Genomic DNA, 15897 nt, shown 5'->3' on the forward strand with positions numbered 1-15897 from the left:
AAAGATGCAGTCTTACTATGTTGCCCAGGCTAGTCTCGAATTCCTGAGCTCAAGCGATCCAGCTGCCTCGGCCTCCCAAGTGCTGGGATTACAGGCATGGGCCACCACAACCGGCCTCAAGAATGTGTTCTAATGTTCAGATCTATGTCCAAAAAATAAATTATATATTTCAGGGGGCTGAGCAATTTAGGTCCAGCTTGCATGGGTCTCTGCTATACTTGAGGTCATCTGGGACAGCCCCGGGGCTGGGGACTGGAATGATCGGATGGCTCCCTCACTCCCTAATCTGGCATTGGGTGCTAGCTGTCAGCTCCAGCACTCTCCAGATGGCTTCTCCAAGTGACCTGGGCTTCCTCACCACGTGGTAGCTGGGAGCCAAGGAATATCCTCAGCACTGAACCAGCATCTCTTTTACTGCATTGTGTTTGTAGAGGCAGCCACAAGTCCTAAGGACACCAACTCGAGGGGAGACTGGCAAGATTCTGGAAGAACATGTGGGATTCAAAATACTGCTGTGGGAATTTTTGGAAAATCCAATCTGCCACAGTAATAATCTCCCATCCTGTTAATTCATCCTTACCTCATTCTACTTTGTATTTTTTTTTTTTCTTTTTTTGAGACAAAGTCTCACTCTGTCACCCAGGCTGGAGTGCAATGGTGTGATCTTGGCTCACTACAACCTCTGCCTCCTGAGTTCAAGCGGATTCTCCCTGCCTCAGCCTCCCAAGTAGCTGGGATTACAGGCACCAGCCACCACGTCCAGCTAATTTTTGTATTTTTAGTAGAGACAGGGTTTCCCTATGTTAGCCAGGCTGGTCTCAAACTCCTGACCTCAGGTAATCCACCCGCCTCGGCCTCCCAAAGTGCTGGGATTTATGGGCGTGAGCCACCTAGCCCGGCCTGTAGTAGTCATTTTTATACTTGCCTAATCTCCTCTGCTATGCAGTAAACTTCAAGATAGAGTGCGCATTCTTACTTTTTCTACCATGTACACTCTCCTACAAAATGATTGACTGAAGTGCAGTTTTGACACTAAATTAAGAGCTAATTTCATGAATGCAATATTCTTTCAATAAAGATGCACTAAATTCCAGCCTGGGCAACACAGTGAGACCATGTCTCTACAAAAGGTAAAGAAAAACAAAAATTAGCCAGGCATGGTGGCTTGCACCTGTTGTCCCAGCTTGTCAGGAGGCCTCAGGAGGATGACTTGTGCCCTGCATGCAGAGGTTGCAGTGAGCTGAAATCACACCACTGCATTCCAGCAGTGGGGGAGTTGGGGGGGTGGGGGAGATGCACTAAATTGAAAATATCACAGAAGGTGAAGCCTGTCCTGTGCCTCTTTTAGTGCCCATTTCTGGGATAGTTCCATGTTTCAAGTAAGAGCCTGGGAATGAGTTTTGATACTCTGGATAAACTTTGTGAATAACCCTTCCACCATTCTTTTTTTTTTTTTTTTTTTTTGGGGACGGAATTTCGCTCTTTTTTCCAGGCTGGAGTGCAATGGCACGATCTCGGCTCACCGCAACCTCCGCCTCCTGGGTTCAGGCAATTCTCCTGCCTCAGCCTCCTGAGTAGCTGGGATTACAGGCACGTGCCACCATGCCCAGCTAATTTTTTGTATTTTTAGTAGAGACGGGGTTTCACCGTGTTGACCAGGATGGTCTTGATCTCTTGACCTCGTGATTCACCCGCCTCGGCCTCCCAAAGTGCTGGGATTACAGGCTTAAGCCACCGCGCCCAGTGTTTTTTTTTCTTTTTGAAATGGAGTCTCACCCTGTCGCCAGGATGGACAGAGGATGCAGTGAGCTGAGTGGCCAATCTCAGCTCACTGCAACCTCTGCCTCCCAGGTTCAAGCCATTCTCCCACCTCAGCCTCCCGAGTAGCTGAGATTACAGGCACATGCCACTTCACCCGACTAATTTTTGTATTTTTAGTAGAGACAGCGTTTCACCAAGTTTGCCAGGCTGGTCTTGAACTCCTGACCTCAAGTGAACTGCCTGACTCGGCCTCCTAAAGTGCTGGGATTACAGGCATGAGCCACTGTGCCCGACCCCCCACGATTCTTTCTACCACCACATGCCACCCAAGACTTTTCCTCGTTTAACTGCAATGTGCCACCTAATCTACATCCATCTCGCTCTACCTTCATCTTTCATTGTTTTAGCACATCCAATAAGAAAATGTCTCTATGTATAAAATGCTTTGTTTTCTCAAATAGATTGTTAGCCCATTGAGGACAGTGGGCCACCCATTTGATCTTCTAGTTCTATGTATTTCTAAAGTCCATAAAAATGTCACATAGGGAATAGGTGTCCAATAAAGTATTTATTGATGAAATACCATTTTACTCTTAAGGAGTCATTTCTAATGTTTGGTTCATATAAGTCAAAGAAAACAGGGACACAACACTAAAATAATATAACTAATACATTTTTTATTTTTATTTTTTTCTTCAGACAGGGTCTCACTCTGTCATCCTGGCTAGGGTAAAGTGGTGCTATATCGGCTTATTGCAACCTACGCCTCCCCGGCTCGAGACCTACCTTCCTCAGCATCCCAAAGAGCTGGGATTTGAAGCATGAGCCACTATGCACTCTGTTTATTTTTATTTTTGAGAGGGAGTTTCGCTCTTGTTACCCAGGCTGGGGTGCGATGGTGTGATCTCGGCTGACTGCAACCTCCGCCTCCCAGGTTCAAGCGATTGTCCTGCCTCAGCCTCCCAAGTAGCTAGGATTACAGGCACGTGCCATCACGCCCAGCTAATTTTTGTATTTTTAGTAGAAACAGGGTTTCACCAGGTTGGCCATGCTGATCTGGAACTCCTGACCTTAGGTGAACCACCCACCTCCGCCTCCCAAAGTGCTGGGCTTATCAGCATGAATGACTTCGCCTGGCCTACTAAATTTTTAAGAGATAAAAAGTAATGAATATTTGGTTTGGAATTCTTCAAATGGTCCCTCCCTGCATGGTAATTTAAAATGCTGATCCATGTTGCAGTAGTGATTGGGAGTAGAAAGGTTAAGATAACAGAAGACACATTTCATGGCTCGAATTAGAGAAGACATAAAAAGAAATCATGAACAGGCTGTGAGGTTGAAAATTAGAAATTTGGAGAGATTTAAAATAATTTTTTATTTTACTGTTTTTTTTTGTTTTTTTTTAATTTTTGAGGTGGTCTCCCCCTGTTGCCCAGGCTGGAGTGCAGTGGCTCGATCTCGACTCACTGCAACCTCCGCCTCCCGGGCTCCAGCGGTTTTCCTACCTCGGCCTCCTGAGTGGCCGGGATTACAAGCATGTGCTACCACACCCAGCTAATTTTGCATTTTTATTAGAGATGGGGTTTCTCCATGTTGGTCAGGCTGGTCTCAAACTCTCTAGCTCAGGTGATCCACCTGCCTCGTCTTCCCAACTGGGATTACAGGCAGGAGCCACCATGCCTGGCCAATTTTTGTATTTTTAATAGAGATGGGGTTTTACCATATTGGCCAGGCTGGTCTCAAACTCCTGACCTTGTGATCCACCCACCTCTGCCTCCCAAAGTGCTGGGACTACAGGTGTGAACCACCACACTAGGCCTTATTTTTATTTTTTGAGACGGAGTCCTGCTCTGTCACCCAGGCTAGAGTGCAGTGGTGTGATCTTGGTTCACTACAACCTCCGCCTCCCAGGTTCAAACGATTCCCCTGTCTCAGACTCCTGGGGAGCTGGGATTACAAGCATGCACCACCATGCCCTGCTAATTTTTGTATTTTTAGTAAGAGATGGGGTTTTGCCATGTTGGCCAGGATGGTGTCGCATGTCTGACCTCAAGTGATCCACCCCTCTTGGCCTCCCACAATGCTGTGATTACAGGCATGAGCCACTATGTGTAGCCTAAACTAACCTTTTAAAAAGATCTAATCTTCCATCTCATTTTTGTGCTTAGACTTTTGAAATCTTTTTATTCAAGAAATCCAGAAGCCCTGATGAAAAAAATGATGATATGCTTTTATTTTTTTAATTCTTTATTTTCTTGTTAAAAAATACAACATTGGTCATCGTTTTCATTAAACAGACCTTTGTGATTTTACTGATTTATATGAGCGGTACTAAATTACATGATTTATAAGGCTTGACACAGGAAGAATGCATTGAGGTATATGGGAAGAAAAGGGACATGAATACAAGAGAAATGTTAAATCAATGACTAAGGCACACATTTCAGATGTGAATCATAAATCTACCGCTGTGGCTAGAACAACCTATATGCACATTGATTCCGGAAGACATGATGCATTGCTGGTAAAAGTAGAGAGGGCTGGGTTTGTGCAGTCCCCTGGTACTCCCCGCACCACTTCAGAGAAGAAGTGTCATGACACAAGAACAGTAGGCGGTAGAGGCTCCCCAGCACTGAGTCCGGTGAAGCCATAGATGGTTTGCTGTTTACTTCAGCTTCCAGCATTTGCTTTCATTTCACAGTGAGGAAGTCAGTTGGTGATCTCTATGAAATCCCCAAGCACCTGGCGTTGGGAAGGTCCCTCTGTTAAACAAGTATTCTTTCTTTCTTTATTATTATTTTTTGAGACAGAGCCTTGCTCTGTCGCGCAGGCTGGACTGCAGTGGTGGGATCTCAGCTCACTGCAACCTTCGCCTCCCAGGTTCAAGCCATTCTCCTGCCTCAGGCTCCCAAGTAGCTGGGATTACAGGCACGCACCACCACGCCCAGCTAATTTATATATTTTTGGTAGAGACGGAGTTTCGCTATGTTGGCCAGGCTGGTCTCAAACTCCTAACTTCAAATGATCCACCTGCCCTCGGTCTCCCAAAGTGCTGGGATTATAAGAGTGAGCCATGGCATCAAGCCAGGAAATATTCTTTAAACACCACAAATAAACATACTGCAGCAGGGACTTGTAGAGGCAATTCTGATTAACCACGGGCTGAAATCCCCATCTCAGACACCCAAGTCAGTTAAAAATAGTAAGATATCACTGCAAGAACAATTCAAAAGAAAAAAAGTTTATGGTAAAATAGGCACAAATCAATTTCATTATAACTAAAACTCCTTAATTTAAAAATATAGTACTAGAAGATCATCCACCCAGAGACTTGTATTTAATAGGACCGAGAATTGCTAGTGTTAGGGGAGATACTTTATGCAGCGGCTGGAAAGCAGCAGCCTCCAGATTACATAAAATGAAAATAGTAGTACTGCCACAGGACTTTTAAAAAGGAGAGGGAAAATTAATGAAAGTGACATGCAACTAACAAACCAAGAGGCAGTGTTGAAGTCACCTCCACGGAGCTGTAAACTCAGAAGGGTTTCCTGGTCATACATGGTCAATTAGGGTCAAGTCTGAAATAATCTAGATAATGACCTAGTTTTCTAGCTCACTCAGAGCTAACCAATCTATAACACTATCATACTTTTCTTTATATTTTTTGAGATGGAGTCTTGCTCTGTCGCCCAGGCTGGAGTGCAATGGCACCATCTCGGCTCACTGCAACCTCCGCCTCCCAGGTTCAAGCGATTCTCCTGCCTCAGCCTCTCAAGTAGCTGGGACTACAGGTGCACGCCACCACACCAGGCTGATTTTTGTATTTTTAGTAGAAACAGGGTTTCACCATGTTGGCCAGGCTGGTCTTGAATTCCTGACCTCAGGTGATCTACCCACTGTGGCCTCCCACAGTGCTGGGATTGCAGGTGTGAGCCACCACACCCGGCCCCCACCCTTTTTTTGTGGTTATTTTTTTGGTTTTTTTCTATTTCTACTATTACATTTTCAAGGATAAATTTGTGGTTATATTCATGTATTCATAACCAGTTCCCCTGGTTGTTACACCTATTCCAGATTAAATCATGTATATCAATCCCAACATCTTACAGGAGTACAATCTTTTCATGTTACCCAACAGAGCAGGAAAGAGCAGAGAAAGGAGGCCTCTCTTTTAATGGCCGTTTTTTTTTTTTTTTTTTTTTTTGTGAGACGGATTCTTGCTCTGTCCCCCAGGTTGGAGTGCAATGGAATGATCTCAGCTCACTGCAATCTCCCCCTCCTGGGTTCAAGCGATTCTCCTGCCTCAGCCTCCTGGGAAGCTGGGATCACAGGCACCTGCCACCACACCCGGCTATTTATTATATTTTTAGTAGAGACGGGGTTTCACCGTGTTGGCCATGCTGGTCTTGAACTCCTGACCTCAGGTAATCCACCCGCCTCAGACTCCCAAAGTGCTTAAATTACAGGCAAGCGCCACTGCATCTGGACTTAATAGCAGTTTTCTTAAAGACAAATAGTGTTTCTTCAAAAGTCATCATCAAGCAAAGGTCTTGGCGAGGATCTCTTCATGCTGCTGCAAGTGAACAGTGCCAATTCCTACAGCGGGCACTGGCAAAGGGGGCCGGCCCACCAGGTGGAGCTATAAGTGCAGCAGAGAAGAAATAAAATGACATTTTGACCAGATCAGACGTCTGCTTAGTTCCACCAAAATGGTGCATGTATTTCTCTTAGCTTGTTTAACCATAAATCACGTCTTTCAAATAATGAGTTACACAGAATAGATTAAAGGGACAGAGCTCCGTGCTCAATGCCTTTCACCCAGTGCTTTGGGAGGCCAACATAGGCATATCACTTGAGGCCAGGAATTCGAGACCAGCTGGCCAGCAGGGAAAAACCTTGTCTCTACAAAAAATACAAAAATTAGCCAGGCGTGGTGGTGTGTGCCTGTAATCCCAGCTACTCAGGAGACGGAGACACGAGAATCACTTGAACCCCAGAAGCAGAGGTTGCAGTGAGCTGAGATTGTGCCACTGCTCTCCAGCCTAAGCAACAGAGACTTTATCTCAACAACAACAAAAAAATTGATTGGAGGGAAATACGTCACCACTAACAACTAATGGAATGCCAGGCAAGATGAGACATGTTCTTGAATTTGTCCTATTCTTTTTTCTTTTTTTTGAGACAGAGTCTTGCTCTGTCGCCAGGCTGGAGTTCAGTGGCTCAATCTTGGCTCACTGCAACCTCTGCCACCTGGGTTCAAGCGATTCCCTTGCCTCAGACTCCTGAGTAGCTGGGACTATAGGCGCCTGCTACCACACCTGGCTAATTTTTGGTATTTTAGTAGAGACAGGGTTTCCCCATGTTGGCCAGGATGGTATCAATCTCCTGACCTCATGATCCACCCAAATTCGGCCTCCCAAAGTGCTGGGATTACAGGCGTGAGCCACTGTGCCCAGCCATACTTTATCCTATTCTCAAGTAACTATTAGTTGATTCTAACTGTAGAGTTTATTTAATTAGAACTATTTACAAGAAAAATGATTCAAGCCTAGCAAACTGGTATCAAATGAGTAAACTGAGTTCTAATCTAAGCAGAATAGAAATACATACACAAGTATAATTGGTTTTCACTTTCTAAAGAACAATCTAGCCTCCTAAATGACAAGATAGATAGAATAGGTCTTGTTTGCAAAATAAATTCAAGACCTACTTACCTACTAAAAGAATTAAAAAAAAAATCAAGAAGTATAACAGTGGTTTTTTTTTGTTTGTTTGTTTGTTTGTTTGTTTCTTTTTTTGAGACAGGGTCTTGCTGTGTTGCTCAGGCTGGTCTTGAACTCCTGGGCTCAAGTGATCCTCCTGCCTTGGCCTCCCAGAGTACTGAGATTACAGGCATGAGCTACTATGCCCAGGCAAGAAGTATACCAGCTTTGATGTGCAGAAGCCCAGCTGTGCAGATGGATGATACGATGTTGATCTGTGTTCCCACCAAATCTCACGTGGAATTGTAATCCCTAATGTTAGAGGCAGGGCCTGCTAGGAGGTGATTGGATCATGGGGGTGGGTTTCTCATAAATGTTTTAGCACCATCCCCTTGGCGCTGTCCTTGTGATCGTGAGTGAGTTCTCATGAGATCTGGTCATTTAAAAGTATGTGGCACCGCTTTCCAATCCTCCCTTGCTCCTGCTGTCACCATGTAACACGCCTGCTCCCCGCTTGCCTTCTGCCATGATTGGAAGCTTCCTGAGGCCTCCCCAGAAAAAGAAGATGCCACGCTTCCTGTACAGCCTGCAGAACCGTGAGCCCGATAAACCTCTTTTCTTAGAAATTACCCAGTCTTAGGTTTTTTTTTTTTTTTTTTTGAGATAGAGTGTCACTCTGTCACCCAGGCTGAAGTGCAGTGACGTGATCTCAGTTCATAGCAACCTCCACCTGATGGGTTCAAGAGATTCTCCTGCCTCAGCCTCCGGAGTAGTTAAGATTATAGGCACCCAACACCGCACCTGGCTAAATTTTGTACTTTTAGTAGAGAGGGATTTTACCACATGGGCTAGGCTGGTCTCAAACTCCTGACCTCAGGTGATCCACCTGCCTCGGCCTCCCAAAGTGCTGGGATTACAGGCATGATCCACTGCACCGGCATCAGGTTATTTCTTTACAGCAATGTGAGAACAAACTAATACAATGGGCTTGGAATGAGCATTATTGGGTGTATCCAGTCCCATACTGTAAAACAAGTCTGCTCGTCCTCTGGCTTGACCAAGGCTTAGATAAGACATGCTGAGGTAGTGGGATGGAGAGACAAAAGGTAAGGGCTTTTTCTTTTTTGAGTATAACCACTTTTTTTTTTGAGACAAAGTCTCACGCTGTTTTCAGGATGAGTGCAGTGGTGTGATCTCGGCTCACTGCAACCTCTGCCTCCGAGGTTCAAGCAACTCTCCTGCCTCAGCCTCCTGAGTAGCTGGGACTACAGTTGCATACCACCAGGCCCAGCTAATTTGTATATTTCTAATTTGTGTATTTCTAGTACAGATGGGGTTTCACCATGTTGGCCAAAATGGTATCCATCTCCTTACCTTGTGATACACCCCTCTTGGCCTCCCAAAGTGCTGGGATTACAGGCATGAGCCACCATGCCTGGCTGAGTATAACCACTTTTTAAAAAATGATTTTAATATGTTGATGACCAAAATGTTGTTATGCAACAAATCAAGGAAAGAAATGAAACACGTAGGCCGAGCATGGTGGCTCACATCTGTAATCCCAGCATTTTAGGAGGCCGAGGTGGGCAAATCACCTGAGGTTAGGAGTTCGACACCAGCCTGGCCAACATGGTGAAACCCAGTCTCTACAAAAATATAAAAAATTAGCCAGGCATGATGGCGGTGCCTGTAATCCCAGCTACTGGGGAGGCTGAGGCGGTAGAATCGATTGAACTTGGGAGGTAGAGGTTGCAGGGGGCTGAGATCATGGCATTGCACTCCAGCCTGAGTGACAAAGCAAGACTCTGTCTCAGAAAAAAGAAAGAAAGAAACATGTGCATATAAATATATATATATGGCCCCATAAATACTCAACATTTTCTTCTGCAGGAACAGCCTAAAACTAGATTTTATATTTTGGTTTATCTTTAAAGAATTGAACTGGCAATAGGGAATAAACCCATTTGTTGATGCTCCAAGAAAAACATGCACACAAAACACTCCCGGAGAAAAAGTGTGATTACCTTGCAGGCCAGCTGCTTTTCAAATCTTGGAGAAACAAAAGACCATGGACCCATGTTCTGAGGCTCCTCCTGACTCCAAATATGATCTATGAGAGAAGAAATTCATTTCAGCACCTCAGGTAGACACATGCAGACCGTCCCCAATTTACTATGATTCCACCTATGATGGATTTTTCAACTTCAAGATGCTGTGAAAGCAATTCACGTTCACTAGAAACTGTACTTCAGGTACCCATACAACAATTCTGTTTTTCACTTTCAGTACAATAAATCTGATAAATTATTTGAGATATCTAACACTTCACTATGAAATGTAATAAATTTTGTGTTAAATTATTATGCCTAACTGGAAGCTAATGTGAGTGTTCTGAGCATGTTTAAGGCAGGCTAGGCTAAACTGTGATTGGTAGGTTAGGTGTAGTCAATGCATTCTTTTTTTAATTTTAAGTTCAGGGATACATGTGCAGGATGTGCAGGTCTGTTACCTAGGTAAACATGTGCCATGGTGGTCTGCTGCAAATATCACCCCATCACCTAGGCATCAAGCCCAGCATCCATTCACTATTCCTCCCGATGCTCTCCTTCCTCCCCGGCGACCCTCGGACAGGCCCCACTGTGTGATGTTCCCCTCCTTGTGTCCATGTGTTCTCATCATTCAGCTCCCACTTATAAGTGAGAACATGCAGTATTTGATTTTCTGATCCTGCGTTAGTTTGTGAAGGATAATGGCCTCCAACTCCATCCTTGTCCCTGTAAAAGACATGATCTCATTCCTTTTATGGCTGCATAGTATTCCCTAGTGTATATGTACCACATTTTCTTTTTTCTTTTTTTTTTTTTTTTGAGACAGAGTCTGGCTTTGTCACCCGGGCTGGAGTGGAGTGGCACAGTCTCGGCTTGCTGCAACATCCGTCTCCCAGGTTCAAGCAATTCTCCTGCCTCAGCCTCCAAAGCAGCTGGAACTACAGGTGTGCACCACCATGCTTGGCTAATATTTGTACTTTTAGTAGACATGGGGTTTCACCACATTGGTGAGCCTGGTCTCAAACTCCCGACCTCAGGTGATCCACCTGCCTTAGCCTCCCAAAGTGCTGCTATTACAGGTGTGAGCCACTGCACCTGGTCTGTATTTTCAACTTAACAGTATTTTCAACTTACGATGCATTTATTGGGATGTAGCCTCATCATTAAGCTGAGGAGCATCTGTCCACCAAGAAAGGAAGGGAAATATATAGAGATAAGCTTAGAGAGATTTCTCTATATATAGTCAAACTCACTTAAATATATCCTTTTCCAACATGGCAGAGCATTGCTTGTCTCTTTTTTTCCTGGCACATACAGTTATGTAACCACCACCTCAAACACGACAGAGAGCAGTTCTGTCTACCCCACCGCCAGAATTTCCTCAGCCTGACCTTTCGTAGTCGACTCCAGCTCCCATCCCCACCACTGAACATCACTGATCTTTTCTCTATCCCTACAGTTTTTTCTTTTCCATAATGTCATATCGGTGAAGTCATGCAGTCTGCAGGGTCTGGCTCCTGGAGCTGTAAGATGCATTTATGAATGACTCATGCTGTTGTGCACAGCAATGGTTCCTTTCTATTGCTGAGTAGCACATTATATGGATGTGCTACTAAATGTTTATTCATTCACTGGTTGAAGGACATTTTGGCTGTTTCTGGTTTGGGCCAATTGTGAATAAAGCTGCTATAAACACTTACCAACAGATTTTTCTGTAAACCTCTTTAATATTATTTTTTGAGACAAGGTCTCATTTTGTCACCCAGGCTGGAGTGCAGTGGCATAATCACAGCTCACTGCAGCCTCAACCTCCTGGGCTCAAGTGATCCTCCCACCACAACCTCCCAAATAGCTGGGACTACCGGTGCATGCCAGCACACGTGGCTAATTTTTCCTTTTTGTGTGTGTGTGTGTGTAGAAAAGAGTTTTTGCCACATGGCCCAGGCTGGTCTTGAACTCCTGAGCTCAAGTGATCCACCTGCCTCAGCCTCCCAAAGTGCTGGCACAGGCATGAGCCACTGTGCCTGGGCTATTTTTCTTTTGTAATTAAAAAAATGTCTTTGAGAGAATGGGTCTCACTCTGTCACCCAGGCTGGAGTGCAATGGTATGATCATGGCTCACTGCAGTCTTTAACTGCTGGGCTCAAGCAATCTTCCCACCTCAACCTTGTGAGTAGGCTAGCGCTACAGGCACGTGCTACCACGCCTAGCCAATTTCTTTTATTTTTTGTGGAGACCGGGTCTTGCTATGTTGCTCCAGCTGATCTCCAACTCCTAGCCTCAAGTGAAACTTCTGCCTGGACCTCCCAAAGTGCCAGGACTACAAATGTAAGTCACTGTGCCTGGCCTGTGAATGTGTTTTCATTCATCTTGCATAAATACCTATGAGTGAGATTGCTGGGCCATATGGTAACTCAGGGTTTAACTTTCTAAGAAGCTTAAGGTTTTTCCAAGGTGGCTGCACCGGCTTGCATCCACCAGGAGCAAATGAAGGTTCCAGTGGCTCTGCTCCTCATCAACACTGAATAGCAGGAGTCTGTTGTTTTGCTTTAGTTTTAACCATTCTACTAGGTGAGTGGCCATTGCTCATTTTTGACTAATTTTCATTTCTCTTAACATGAGTGATACTGAGCATCTTTACAAGTTCTTATTTGCCGTCCAGTTCTTTGGAGAAGTGCCTACTCAAAGCTTTTACACATTCTGAAAAATTGGATTATTTATTTTCTTTGGGTTTTTTTGTTTGTTGTTTTGCTTTTTTGAAAGGGACTCTGACTCTGTCGCCCAAGCTGGAGTGCAATGGCACAATCACAGCTCGCTGCAAGCTCCACCTCCTTGGTTCAAGCGACTCTCCTGCCTCAGCCTCCCGAGTAGCTGGGATTACAGGCGTCCGCCACCATGCCCGGCTAATTTTTATATTTTTAGTAGAGACGGGGCTTTTCCATGTTGGCCAGGCTGGTCTTGAACTCCTGACCTTAAGTGATCTGCCTGCCTTGGCCTCCCAAAGTGCTGGGATTACAGGCATGAGCCGCTGTGCTGGGCCTTGTTTTTGTTTTTGTTTTTGTTTTTTTTAAACAGGGTCTTACTCTGTAGCCCAGGCTGGAGAGCAGCGGCAAATCTGGGCTTGCTGAAGTCTCAGCCTCTCAGGCTCAAGCGATCCTCCCACCTCAGCCCCACAAGTAGCTGGGACTACAGGTACACACTACCACACCCACCTAATTTTTATACTCTTAGTAGAGATGCGGTTTTGCCATGTTGGCCAGGCTGGTCTCGAACTCCTGACCTCAAGTAAGCCACCTGCCTCAGCCTGCCAAAGTGATGGGATTACAGGTGTGAGCCACTGCACCTGTCTGAGATTCAATTTTCTAATAACCTCCACCACCTCTTTTCATTTAAAAGAGTTGGCCAGGAGTGGTAGCTCACGCCTGTAATCCCAGCACTTTGAGAGGTCGAGGCAGGTGGATCATGAGGTAAGGAGTTCAAGACCAGGCTAACCAAAATGGTGAAACCTCCATCTCTACTAAAAATACAAAAATTAGCTGGGTGTGGTGACGCACGCCTATAATCCCAGCTACTTAGGGGGCTGAGGCAGGAGAATCGCTTGAACCCAAGAGGCGGAGGCAGTGAGCCGAGATCTCACCACTGAACTCCAGCCCGGCGACACAGTGAGACTCCATCTCAAAAAAAAAAAAAAAAAAAAAAGAGTGGAAATGGATTTCGGATATCTGAACATCAAAGACCCCGAACAAGAGCAACCCTTTACCTTTAACATGTTTGTATTTGCTCATCTCTTGCTGTAAAGAATCCAATGGGAAGGGGCAGAGCTCCTCTACTCGGATGATGGCAAAGTCATGCTTCTTGGCCCCCAGAGATTCTCTTTGCTTCATCAGGGAGTAGAAATGTTTGCCAGAGCAGAACACAAGGGTCTTAACCCTGTTGGACAGAAAAGGAACAGCAGGGTGGGGGAGAAATTTTTCAAGGTAAGAATTGTGTCAGAATAAAGGGGAGACAGCACAGATTTAAAGGTCTGGCAAACGAGGCAGTGGGGAGCTCTGCAGCTGGGTTCAGTCACTGGCTATTCCTGGAGATCCTTCTTCAGCAACATATGCCTCCAAAGTCCACTCTCCCACCCACACTTAACTCCCACTCCACTGACTTAAAGGACTTACTTATATTAGGATGAGTAGGCTGGGCGTGGTGGCTCATGCCTATAATCCCAGCACTTTGGGAGGCTGAGGTGGGCAGATCACCTGAGGTCAGGAGTTCGAGACCAGCCTGGCCAACCTGGTGACACCCCATCTCTACTAAAAATACAAAAATTAGCAGGGCATAGTAGCAGGTGCCTGTAATCCCAGCTACTCAGGAGGCTGAGGTATGAAAATTGCTTGAACCCAGGAGGCAGAGGTTGCAGTGAGCCAAGATCGCACCAGTGCACTCCATCCTGGGCGAAAGAACCAGACTCAGTCTCAAAAATAAATAAATTAAATAAAAATACGATAGAGGAGATCTGTGCCACTTGAGATCTCTTAATGTGAACTACTTTTCCCACTAATTAAAATTCTACCACAAAGTATGAAACAGATATACATATCTTACTTTTTTGGATCTACAGATGAATCCCCAATGACCGGGTTAAATGTTGTTCCTGGTGCCATTTCTTGAAGAGCTGACACAGCTGCCTATGAGGGAGAAGAGGCCACACATCCAGCAAGCAACAGATAGAAGTGACACTGTCACTTACGAGGGTCGCTACCAAATATAAGTGTCAAAGTTCTAGCCTAGCACTGCAAGGAAGCACATATACTAACAGAGACAGCACCTTGCCAAAAAATATCAGTTCTGTACACTTCAGAGTAAAACTATGTTTCCGAGGTTGCATAAAATAGCCTTTTGGAATCTCAACACTTTGGGAGGCCAAAGCAAGAGAATCGATTGAGGCCAGGAATTCAAGACCAGCCTGGGCAACATAGTGAGACTCCCTTCAAAACCCCTACTCCACCCTCCCCATTGCTGCCCTGTCTCTATTTAAAAAACAAACAAACAAACAAACAAACAAAAAAACAGGCCAGGTGTGGTGGCTCACACCTGTAATTCCAGCACTTTGGAAGGCTGAGGTGGGCAGATCACCTGAGATCAGGCGTTCGAGACCAGCCTGGCCTACATGGTGAAACCATGTCTCTACAAAAATACAAAAATTAGACGGACATAATGGTGAGTGTCTGTAATTCCAGCTACTGGGGAGGCTGAGCTGGAAGAATTGCTTGAACTGGGAAAGCAAAGGTTGCAGTGAGCCAACATCATGCCATTGCACTCCAACCCAGGCTACAGAGCAAGATTCCATCTCAAACAAAACAAAACAAAACAAAACTGGCCAGTTGCAGTACTCTAGCTTGTGATTCTAGCACATTGGGAGGCTGAGGCAGGTGGATCACTTGAGCTCACAAGTTTGAGACCAGCTTGGGCAAGATGGTGAAACCCTATCTCTACAAAAATATATGAAAATTAGCTGGGTGTGGTGGCATGTGCTTGTAGTCCCAGCTACTCAGGAGGCTGAGGTGGGAGGATGGCTTAATCACGGGAGATGGAGGTTGCAGTGAGCCATGATCACACCACTGCACTCCAGCCTGGGAAACAGAGCCTGACCTTGTCTCAAAAGAATAGAAAAAGGCTGGGCGTGGTAGCTCACACCAGTAATCCCAGCAGTTTGGGAGGCCAAGATGGGAGGATTGCCTGAGGTCAGGAGCTCGAGACCAGTCTGGCCAAAATGATGAAACCCTGTCTCTATTAAAAATGTGAAAATTAGCCGGCCATGGTGGTGTGTGCCTGTAATCCCAGCCACTCAGGAGGCTGGGACAGGAGAATTGCTTAAACCCAGGAGGTGGAGATTACAATAAGCCAAGATTGTCCCACTGAACTACAGCCTGGGACATAAGAAACTCTGTCTCAAGAAAAAGAAAAAGTTGAAAAGATTGCCTTTTGCACTTGTTTTGGCAGCATATATACTAAAATTAGACCACAGAGGAGGTGAGGATGGCTGCAGAAGGTTGACAATAAAAACTTAAAAATATATTTTTAAAAAGATGATTACCTTTTGCCTGGTGCCACAATATAATTTTAAGAATCAGGTGGCTCATGCCATAATCCCAGCAGTTTGGGAGCCAAGGCGGGCTGGGACCAGGAGTTTGAAACCTCGTCTCTATTAAAAATACAAAAATTAGCCAGGCGCGGTGGCACACTCTTGTAATCCCAGCTACTCAGGAGGCTGAGGCAGGAGAATTACTTGAACCCAGGAAATGGAGGTTGCAGTAAGCCGAGATCATGCCATTGTACTCCAGCCTGGGTGATAGAGCAAAACTCTGTCTCAAAAAAAAAAAAAAAAAAAAAAAAAA

The 15897-nt window shown here is 45.2% G+C and overlaps 1 protein-coding gene across 1 annotated transcript in view; it reads right to left on the reverse strand.

The window, feature by feature from the left end:
* Positions 1–4728: 4728 nt before the first annotated feature.
* DHTKD1 (dehydrogenase E1 and transketolase domain containing 1) overlaps positions 4729–15897 on the reverse strand; it is a 53657-nt gene continuing 42488 nt past the window's right edge. The window contains exons 13-16 of the mRNA XM_032244080.1: positions 14105–14187; positions 13272–13441; positions 9488–9573; positions 4729–6400 (exon numbers count right to left, since the gene is read on the reverse strand). Of these exons, the coding sequence (XP_032099971.1) occupies positions 6299–6400; positions 9488–9573; positions 13272–13441; positions 14105–14187 (441 nt within the window). The 3' untranslated portion in view covers positions 4729–6298. The remainder of the gene's footprint in view (positions 6401–9487; positions 9574–13271; positions 13442–14104; positions 14188–15897) is intronic.

This window comes from Sapajus apella, unplaced genomic scaffold (genome assembly GCF_009761245.1).
Source record: "Sapajus apella isolate SASKATOON/1434 unplaced genomic scaffold, GSC_monkey_1.0 scaffold53, whole genome shotgun sequence".
Taxonomy (NCBI): Eukaryota; Metazoa; Chordata; class Mammalia; order Primates; family Cebidae; genus Sapajus; species Sapajus apella.